The 11,393-nt window shown below is 38.0% G+C and overlaps 1 protein-coding gene across 1 annotated transcript; it reads left to right on the forward strand.

Annotated features, from left to right (window-relative positions):
* The first annotated feature begins 1,499 nt into the window (after positions 1-1,499).
* LOC139632878 (pyridoxal kinase-like) lies at positions 1,500-10,222 on the forward strand. Its single transcript, XM_071498182.1, has 11 exons — positions 1,500-1,756; positions 3,610-3,664; positions 6,252-6,356; positions 6,862-6,945; positions 7,062-7,096; positions 7,288-7,373; positions 7,527-7,572; positions 7,673-7,784; positions 7,963-8,099; positions 8,217-8,283; positions 8,752-10,222. Exons 1-11 carry the CDS (start codon positions 1,676-1,678, stop codon positions 8,877-8,879), a joined length of 936 nt encoding a protein of 311 aa, XP_071354283.1. The 5' UTR covers positions 1,500-1,675; the 3' UTR covers positions 8,880-10,222.
* Positions 10,223-11,393: the final 1,171 nt, after the last annotated feature.

Below are 11,393 nucleotides of genomic sequence, written 5' to 3' on the forward strand. Positions count from 1 at the left end.
ATTGTATACAAACTTTAAATACATTTTGATGGAATGTGTTTTAACTTGATAATAAACTTCAATTAACCCTCCCAATGTTTTATGTACCTTAGACCTCATTCAACTTACAGTGTAATAATAGTTTGTAGTTTAAAAAAGGCACAGTTGATCTAATTTATTGCTTATGCTTATATTTTATTGCTTAAGATGAACAGGCAAATGTTTTATCAGACCACGAGAGGCTAATGATAAACAAACAAACAAACAAAATAACTCATTCGTATTTTCTTACATGTTAGAATAAGCAATTGTCATTACATCTGTTAACACATACCTTCCTATGCAAAAATGCATATTCCATGTATAGCTGTTCCATGTGGCATCACAAGCTTCCCAGATTTTGTTGCCATATTTTCAAAGCTTACTGGGAATGTGTTATCGAAATGGACATTGACCTTTGACTGGGACTAGCCACTCATATACCGTGACCTTGGGTCCTGGATTGTAAGCCAGTGGCAAGTGTTCCATTCATTTAATCAAAATATCTCTTATGGGTTGAAGTTTGTCCTTCTCATAACAAACCAGTCTTGTCTCACAATTGTCAATTTGAGGAACTCTCAAAAATATAAAAAGTTTGAATATAGTTGCATGGAAAATAGCCTGGCCTGTTTCAGCATATACTAGAAGTGGCCTCACTGTTGGATTTGTGTACCCCAGCAAATATCAGCATGTCATGTGCGTACCTCCCAACACCTCCCAACACTGGTCTCACTTCCATGGTGGTCATGCCAATAATGACCCTCTCTACAGACTGTGATATAAAAAGATGAGAGGCAGATTGTATGTCTCGTCTTGTCTTGTCTTCTCTTGTGTTGCCATGTGAGACTGTACACCACAACAGGACCAGAGGTCATTCTGCTTGTTTTGTGACTGTTCTAACAGAATTAAGGGTGTGTGTATGGGTGTGTGTGTCCAGGTGTGATGTGAGAAATAAAGTGTGAGAAAGTCCCATCCTATATATTGCTGTACACCTGGGGGACAGGAGGTGTGTGTGTGTGTGTGTTTGAGTATATGTCTGTGTTCATAGGTGTGTGTGTGTTGTTGGATCATATTTGCAGTGTGCCACTCTACAAATGAAGTCAAGTCAATATGGTTTCTTGCCATGAAACATAGTTTAAATATTATTAAACAATATTATTTTATTTTATTTTATTATTTACTATTATTATAGGATTTTATTACTATTTGATGTTTTTCATGATGGTTTGGCAACATTTACAATGCATTTCTCTGCATAAACAACCCATAATTATTATTATTACTATTATTAGTATTATCACATGCATCCCATATTCAACTTCACAAGACAAATATTTTCCTGACTAGAATTTGAAATGAACATCGTGCATTCAATAAATTATTAATTCATCATTAATTCATTTAGTCTGGTCGGAAGTTGGCGTCTCCCACGTTTATCGCGAACCCCTGAATGCACCAATTTAGGTGTCCTTACAGCCGCCTGAGGAAAACTGTAGATGTCACTAGCAGCTGCGCCGCTTCTGTCCTTCAATGTTGGAGTTGTTCGTCACATGCTGAGTGTGTCAAAGCCTGCACACGTTTCCATGCTGTAGTTAGGATTTATCACCTCTGCTGTCCTTGGTGTGTGTTTTTAAACTCGGTGAGTGTCGCCGCGGTAATGGAGTGTCGTGTGTTGTCCATTCAGAGTCATGTTGTCAGGGGATACGTTGGAAACAAGTCGGCAACGTTCCCGCTGCAGGTAAGAACAACATTTTACCTTCAGGTAGCTGCTTAAGCGGTGTCAGGAAGGAGAATAAAGCTGGTAAAGAAAACGAAATGGAAAATAAATTCGACTTCCTAGTCTTGAATTTATGGTAATGTAATGTCAAGCAACCTTTCCTGCCCTTTCGAAACATCAGAGGCCGTTTCCAGTTGTTAGTTTTTAATCACCTAGCTTAATAAACGATGGCTGCAATGTCAGAAAGCTCAAATATCACCAAACTAGATTTAAAAAACCTGCTGGTATAAGCAGAAAAAGCACTTTTCAGTTAGAAATTTCAGCATGGATTAGAGTCAAGTTACCTATTGCCATTTCCACTGTTTCTCAACTCACTGTACAGGGAAGCTACAGGTTGCAAACAGTGCAAACCTCTTCTCAAAGTTGTAGGTTTTGTTGAAGTGTCGTTGCTTGTTGTGTTGAATTTAGTTTCTCAGAGAAAAATGTAGACTATGAAAGACTAAAGTTTCAGTCAAAGCTGGCAGTTTTTAAAAGCACAGTGAAGTCTTAAAGATTTTGCATCTAGCTTGTCACTTATGACAGCCATTGGTTTCTTTTCATTTCTATATTTTTGCAACTTAGTTGGTAAATCCATTAAAGTGAACATCACATGTGTATATATATTGAGTGTTTATATTATATATATTTTAAACTTATACTGCATGACCTTGCAGAGACAACAATAAAAGTTGCCATCATAATCTGTTTTATGGTTCTTATCTTACAGGTGTTATAACTCTGCAGGAGAAAGCATTCAGAAACTAGAGCATTGTACACTCACCAAGCAGTTTTTCAGGAACACCTGTACATCTGCTTATTAATACAATTGTTCAATAAGACATGTGGCAGCAGTGCATTGTATAAAATCATGCAGATACAGGTCAGGAGCTTCAGTTAATGTTCACATCAAACATCAGAATGGACTCAGTGATCTCAGGGACTTTGACTGTGGCAGGATTGTTGGTACCTGACTCGTCGCCTCCTGGGATTTTCACACACAGGAGTGTCCTCTCAGAATGATGAGAAAAACAAAAAAAAATCCAGCGAGCAGTAGTTTCGCGGACAGAAAAATGGCTGGAGTTGTTGGATAGCCACTTTAATAACAACTGTAGTAAACAAAAAAACATGTCAAGCCTTGAGGCGGATGAGGTACAACAGCAGAAGACCACACCAGGTTCCACTCCTGTCAGCCAAGAACAGAAATCTGGGTCAGAATTTGGTGTCAACAACATGAGTCCATGGACCCAACCTGCCTTGTGTCAACAGCCCATGTTTCCTTTTCACACTTAAGGCCTCTTAATCAATCCTGCTTTCAATGACACAGCCTATCTGAATATTGTTTCTGCATCTCTTTATGGCCACAATGTACCATCTTCTAATGGCTGCTTCCAGCACAATAATGCACCACGTCACAGAGTAGACGTCGTCTCAAACTGGTTTCTTGAACATGACAATGAGTTCAGTGAAATTCAGCAGCCTCCCCGGTCATCTGAGTCCAATAGACCTCCTCTGGGATGTGGTAGAACAGGAAATTGGCAGCTTGAATGTGCAGCCAATAAATCTAGAGAAATTATGTCAGTATGGACCAATCTCAAAGGATTGTTTCTAACACTGTGTGGAATCCATGCCACAAAGAATCCATGCCACAAATCTCCAGTATAAGTATGGTGTTCCTAATAAAGTGCTTGGTGAGTGTATGATCAAAAAGAACTGCAACTGGATGAAACAGCTCTCACAGTAATTCTCCATGCTGTTCACACAGTATAATGAAGATCAGAATCTCATTCGGACTTGTCCCTGTGCTGACGTCACTGTTCCGTTTGCTCTTTTCTCAGGTGCTGGGCTTTGAAGTGGACTCCATCAACTCTGTCCAGTTCTCCAATCACACAGGTTAGCTGAATGATTTTTACACTTCCCTGTGTGAAGAAAAATGTAGTCATTTTTATTCAGCTTTACAAAGTAGATTTTCACCCCCTGAGAAGTCTGGTCATATCTATCAAATAAATAGTTCAACAACTGCTGTGTCACTTCAATGCAGTACCACGAATTCTCAGTTGTTGGAAATGCACTGTAAAGGACAGAAAGGCACCAATCAGTAAAAGACCAGAATAATACCATTAATCCAGACAACCAATGCAGGCTTGTAAACATTCTGCAAATCTCCTTTGACAATAAACATAAATAGATACACATTTAAAATAATGATATGCTTTAATGATACACATAACTTGTTTGAGTGGGAAACAATGAATGCAAATAAAACTGTTTGTTTACAGGAAGACTCGACTGTATACCTCTTTAATGAGGAGGCTTAGATGCAGGGGCAAAGGTGTGATGTGCAGAGTTAATCACTGTCCTTGTACTTTGTATCGTTAGTCTAAAAACAGTGAGCTCTGCATGCTTTATCTGACTCAGTGAAACGCCGTCACTGTGGTCATCAGTCAGGTTTAGAGAGGGGCAATCAGGTTCTGTGTTCAATGTTTTCCAAGAGCAGCCAAGACAGTTAAGTCCAGACTTAAACAGAGAACATCCATTGAAGTATGTTGTGTAATATAAATACTGTATTCAACATGGTTCCATTTGTATTTCAGTGTTTTATTACATATGTTTAAAATCATTTACCTGCAGATTTGGTGTAGTCCCAGCAGTTTAAGGACAGCTAATGCAAAAATCAAAACTCATGCCATCAGAATAATGTATGCTTTAAGCACACACAAACTCAACACAATTTCTAAATAAATGTGTTTAGTGATTATAAGAGCCGTCTGACACTGTCAGAAATTAGTACGTTCTCTAAAAGTCTACTCTTGTACAGTGAGATTCTTTTCCAGAAATTCCACCTTTGCTCCTTAATAAATAAACAAATAAACCTGATTCTGATTCTGATTAAATAAGATATCTTTAAGGTGATATGATCATTTCTTTGCAAAATGGGTCTCAGATATGTTATAGTAATGATACAGTTTTCACTGAGTACCAAGGAATATAAAGACATCTGTAATGTTGTCTAATAGTAAACCTGCATTATGATAGAAATTCATTAAAGATAAACTTGCATAACATGATGTCACCTAGATATTTAGATAATTGAATAGTTTAACAATTAAACAGTCTTGAAACAGATTTAGAATGTAATGCAGTGAATACATAACAATGCAGATATTTAATGTACAGCATTATCCAGTAGTGCGCTATGAATATTATCATGCAGTATAGTGAATTTTATCAATATGGTGATCTGGGCTTGGAAAAACAGCACCAACCTTGACATCTTTTATTGCTGATCAGTCACTTTTTCATCAGCAAGTATGAACATGCAAAGAGAGGAAGTTGTGACGTTTGAGATGGCAGTGGTAATTTCTGTTAATGTTGCAAAATCCAGTTGATCACATGTAGAGGCTGGTGAAAACCAGGCATCTTTACCTCTAACCTGTTAGTTGTCTTTTTTTAAATGTATTAATTATCGTCATCATCTTCATCCCAAAGATATACTGTAGTTTAGTCATTTTGTGCAGTTGGCCAGTAAAACTGTTCCTCACTGCTTTTTTAAGAAAAGAAAGAAAATGAAACTTGATTTCTTAAGTTGAAACTTATTAGTCCAACCAGCAGAGATGGTAGGATTATTATCTGGGTCCATGTGCCAAAGTATGTGAAGAATGTGCTCTCACCACAGGGGCAGGAGACATTTGCACAGAAAACATTTGAATCACTGTAAACATCGGCTTTTCAGGGAACCTGTCTAGTTTTAAGTGTTTGGACAAAATCACACAACTGTGTAGACTGTAATCCTACTTCTAGTTTATAATAGTATGTGTCAACAACATTTAATATTCAGAAATGTGTCTTTCAGCAGAGGCATTAATATATACTCTCTGTGAGCCTGCTGTTGGGTCCTCACAGCATGAGGCACTCTCACTGGCTCAGGGTCAGGTTTAAGCTTTGCGTGATCTCAGTTTCCCCATCAGTAAAAACAGCTTTTGAGGGGTTTTTTCTAGGTTAATGGTGAAAAGTGGACAAAGAAGGGGGAAGTTGGCAGTCAGTATACAAGCATCCCATTCAGTTAGTGTGGAGGCCCTGTTTGGCCCTGGACACCACACAGAGGAGAGGGACCTCAACAGAGGGAGAGGGGGGGATGGGAAGATGGAGCAAGGAGGGGAATGTCTTCTTAGATTTAAACACAGCTGGGCTAATACAATGTAGCAGTGTTTTTATTGGATAAAGCAGTACAAAGTTTATGTCTTGGTTTCTCACTTTGCCACAAAGTCTGAAAACATCTTGATTTTTGTGTTTCAAAGTCAAGAAATGTCTTTGAATCTACCTTTGTCCCAGTTGCATCATAATGTGACAACAGTACTTTTTAGTTGATACTTTTGCACCTTTTCAGCTGTTTGTTTCTTTATTTGTGCTGTTAATGAAATCCAGGCAGCATTAAGAGCTTCAAAATGTACTGTGTCCTAATGTGTCTCTTGAATCCTAGGCTACAGCCACTGGAAGGGACAAGTACTGACAGCAGAGGAGCTGAACGTGCTATATGAGGGTATCAAGCTCAATAAAGTGAACCACTATGACTACATCCTCACAGGTGAGTCAAGGGAGTGAGACTTTATAGACAAGGATAAGGAATGTGGAGAAGAGGATGCTCAAATATGATGACATCAATCATAAGCAGCTACATTTTATGACCACTTGGTTTTGCACTGTATTAGAAGAGACACTAAAGTGCCCCACCAGCAGCAATAGACAGGAATTCAATACAGCCTCACTGTAGCGGCACATTTCGAGTGAGGGGGTATGATTCGTCCCTATAGTTTTTGATGTGTTGACACCAGAATGTGTGGCATGTCTCGCTCTATTAAAGGACTGATTTTTAGAAAATTTGAAATCTGTCTTCTATGGGCTGAAATGAAATAATAAACAAATAAAATTAATCCACAATAGGGCATGGTTTGGAAAATCAGACAAAATCAGTAAAAAGTCTGGAATATGTATGAAGAAATACATTAAATGCAGTAATGTGTAATAAGGTCAGTTAAACAGACTCTGTTTTACTTGGATCATTTTATTATTCTAACTCTTTCTTCCCCAAGGATACAGCAGGGACACTTCCTTCCTGGAGATGGTGGTTGACATTATTCAGGAGCTAAAGAAAGCCAATCCTAGCCTGGTATATGGTAAGTGTAAGATTTGGTATTTCATTTTAAAAAGAAGACTTTTACTGAATGCACCTTTTTTTGTGTGTGTGTGTGTTAATCAATATCATTTTTAATTTGAGTTTTCTTCTCCACAGTTTGTGATCCTGTTATGGGAGACCACGGTGCTATGGTAAACATCCTTCAGTGAATTCCACTTGTTTTTCTTCCACACCATGCAATATTCAGTCTACAAAACTAATCTCTAGGAGTCTCCTGGCCTTTCATTCATATTTGTCATCATTTTGGATAATGTAATTTTATGGAAGTAGCTGTTCCTGGTAAAGAGATTACAAGAAATGCTGCATTTGCTGCCTGTTTCAGTACGTACCAGAGAACCTGCTGCCAGTCTACAAGGACAAAGTAGTGCCTTTGGCTGACATCCTCACCCCCAACCAGTTTGAAGCAGAGTGAGTGCACCTGTAATCATCATTAAAAAAAACTAAGAACAAGCAATGTGATATAATTTTAGCTTGTGAAAGTGAATTAAGGTACGTTGCTAATCTGACATTATTTGATAGCTGTCACTGGTACATCTATGAATACTGTCTGTTTTTCCACAGGCTGTTAACTGGGAGAAAAATTAACACAGAGGAAGATGCTGTTGAAGTGAGTATCATGAGAATTTCCACTTTTGCTGTATTTGGATTTAGTTTGTGATACCAACAAGTACAAAACTTGAGAGAATGGGACCCTGTGTATTCTCCAGGTGATGGATTTGCTTCATAAAATGGGTCCAGAGACTGTGGTCCTCACTAGTACAAACCTGCCCTCAAAACATGGGGACCAGTTCTTGGTGGCCCTTGGGAGTCAAAAAATAGGTAAAGTGCCAGGCCAGCTTTCACTAGACAGCTCTTTCTTAAAGCTTTTGAGGAGACATTTTGGATGGGATGCTTGTTTTGCCTGATAGCACAGTTAAACTGCATAAAAAAAAGCATGTGGATAAGCACATTACTTAGTGTGGTTTTAACTATTGCCCCTGCCCTGCCATCACTGTAGTGAAACCAGATGGGACCAACACCAATCAGAAAATCTGCATGGACATCCCCAAAGTCGATGCTGTATTTGTGGGAACCGGAGACCTGTTTGCTGCCATGCTGCTAGCTTGGACGCACCATCACCCCAAGGACCTGAAGGTCAGCAACACACTTATCTTTAAAATCAAAAAGCTGAAGGAGTCAAATCAGTCTTGCTACACTGTAATGAATAAATGCCAACTCAATGTAACCTGGTCTCCCTTCTGTTTATCACAGGCTGCCTGTGAAAAGACTGTGTCAGTGATGCACCACGTCATTCAGAGGACCATTACTTATGCCAATGGTAGATTGCTCTCACTTTACTTCATTATAATCATTATTATTATTATTGCTGTTATTATTGTTTACCACATAAAGTGAAACTGTTTGCTCCCTGTTGCTGTAAATACTGTATTAAAACAATTAGTAGTAATATGTCAGCTGCTAGTGTACATTATGTAGTGGCCACTAGTATTATCTTAAAGAAATATGGTCAAGACACACATCTAAGTTGATTATAATATTCTGCATTTGTTTGCCATCTCATTTTGGTATTGTCAGTATTGAGTACAAGTAAATAACATTTAGAAGGAGGCAAATAAGCAATGTCAAAACTGTTTCTCTTGTAACCGCATGTAAAAATCCACATGATTAACAGCCCTAGCATTCACAGTCAGCAGAATAATCCTTTGAATGTTAGGCTGACCAGTAAGCCAAGGCCCAAAAGCCTGGTGTTTTACTTCAACTGCTCTCCATCTCTTCTTTCTTTCAGAGATTGCTGGCCCCGGGAAAAGGCCCAGTCCTGCACAACTGGAGCTGAGGATGGTTCAGAGCAAAGCTGACATCGAGAATCCTGCCATTGTTGTGGAAGCTAAGCTTTTACAAAAGTCTTCACACTGAAAGCAGTGTTTCCTTGAACATTCACATTGTGCTGGTACAAATCAGTTTTGAAATCTGGGCGGTCCGTCAGATCCATGTAGGATTTTCACATCAAAGACTGTCACATGTCTCTGCCTTACACAATCTCTGAGGAACTACAACTATGTTTTCATGAGAGGGGTCAGCAGGATTTGTTGTATGTACATTCTGCTCACAAACACACTGGCATCACTGCCATGTGTCTGTACTATGGCCTCTGTAGACATCATCTGCCCTTCAAAAGAAAAAAGGACATTAGCCAACAAAGATAGTGTAAGGGTACTTGAATCGTAGTTACCATGGTGAAAATTACTTGCTAAAAAAAAACCAAAACATTTCATCTCGGTTAAGAGGAGTGGAAAATATACAAAACCAGTGATGCATGCATGACCATGCCTCGACTTGTTTTGGCTATGATAGTAAGTCAGCCCTCATCACATATACTTTTATTGTGTAGTGTGTTGCTCACAAGGCATTATAAGCACATCAACATACTATCTAAAATATTATCAAAAATATAATGCGTTAGGCCAGAAGTAGCACATAATGCAAAAACAAAGGGGTGAATGCCTCCTGGTGGAAAATATAAATATTAAATATATATGATTTCTCAACAATGATGTCAGATTCACAGGGCATTTTATTGTGTTGTGATTTTTCTGAAATGATTATAATATAAAGATAAGAATGTATGCACTGTGCTTATATTGCACTTGTGCGTTCTATCGCGCACTTTAAGGAAAAGTAACTAACCTTATGCATTCAGATTGGATGCATTATAAGTGCTGAGATATGTGTTTTAACTCCCATCTTATGCAATTAGTATGTAGTCTATACAGTTTCATTACCTCAGTTTATGACTTTGTTTTGTTTTAGAGAAATCGTAACGACTGATAATCATGATAATTGATGTCTAAAATTGTTCTTTTAAACACATTTTTGAAAAATGTTTTTCACCTCCTTTTTTAATTATGCAATGCTTTCTTGAACTAGCAGATATGTAATGTGTGAGATCCATGTCTTAAACATCTTAAATTGAGGTATTTGCACAGATAATCTTACAATATATTTACTAATGATTATTGTTTTCATTTTTGACTGTTGTCATATCTCAAGAAAAGAGTCGGTTATGAGAGACCACGCTGTATAATAGCCTTAACAATGTTAGGAAGAAAAAACATTGGTTGTGATTTTGTGTAGCTATTTAGTAGTTGGTCCTCACACATAATGTTAGAGAGTCAAGTGCCAAACCTTGAGCTGCTGCTCTGATATAGAGCAATACAAGAACGGAAATAATAAATTATTAACCTTTTACTGAAACTGTATTTTGATGTTATTTTTCTAATAATTGGTAGGTTTCAAGATGTGTCTCCTGATGGTGTGGTACTAATTTTTACTTATACCTTATATCTGGGAGTGTACTAGAATTCAAGAGTTGTACATGATGTTTATGCAAGATCTAATGGTTGCCTCAGGTCATCTTACTATATCAAATGAGTGAAGTGTTTTTCTTTCTTTTGGAAATGTAAGAAGAGCAAACAAGAACAAACAAAACCTGTGATTGTGTGTATGACACAAAATATAGCCATTTAGAATGTACCGAAATAATCAGTTCAGTTGCATTGGTACATTTTTCTAATCTACAAATTTAAATTACTAATAAATTTTAAAAACTCAGACGTAGTGCTTTTTAATTTGAAGAGAGTAAAGAAATCAAAGCACAAGAAAGGAAGAAAAGAAAGTATTTCCAGGTGCTTACCTTATTGTGTAACTAGGGACAGGTGACACAGCCCTGTTTTGCCAACACTAATCCACAGTATGAATAGCCAGCATTAACCCAAATAACCAGACGGGCCAAGATGTCTGCCCACCTGCAACCTGAATACACTAAACAAAGTTAAGAGGGTGTCCTATTGTGGCCAGTATCTGCAAGGTAATGTGCATGGGAAATTCCAGGTTGTGTGAAAGAGAAGGGTTGAATTTGTTACAGTGAGAGGTTCATGACTTATCCTGAGTTCAGAAAGAGAAAATGCTTTATGTTATCAACAGACTTGCCAGATTTGTCACACGGAAGGCCCTGGGGGTTATGTACAACACGAGTCTGTTCCCATAGCTTGTTTCAAAAACAACCTAAGCTGCAGCTATGCATATACACCAGCAGAGGGCTAAGTAGGTCTAAAGTTTGTCAAGCATGCACGCCTACTCAGGGAATGACAGGACTGTAATAACATGACCATGGTGTGCAAGGTTGAGATTCAGGAGAAAGGTCAGTTTAAAGAAAGAAAAAAAAAAAGATGTAGGTTATGCCTTGTGCAACATGTCAAATGTAAAGTTAAGAAAAAATAGGCACAAGACACTGGCAGTAAAATAACAAGTGTAAGGCTAAATGGTTTAGAATAATTTGATTTACAGTGCTCTAGCACAACAGAGGTTATGTGCGACTGTCAGTATGAATATTCAATGGAGGCTATGTTGCAGATGATGCAAAAAAAAAAG

Source organism: Trachinotus anak, unplaced genomic scaffold (genome assembly GCF_046630095.1).
Source record: "Trachinotus anak isolate AG129_WGS33_773 ecotype Australia unplaced genomic scaffold, CSIRO_AGI_Tana_v1 ptg000001l, whole genome shotgun sequence".
In the NCBI taxonomy this organism is placed as follows: Eukaryota; Metazoa; Chordata; class Actinopteri; order Carangiformes; family Carangidae; genus Trachinotus; species Trachinotus anak.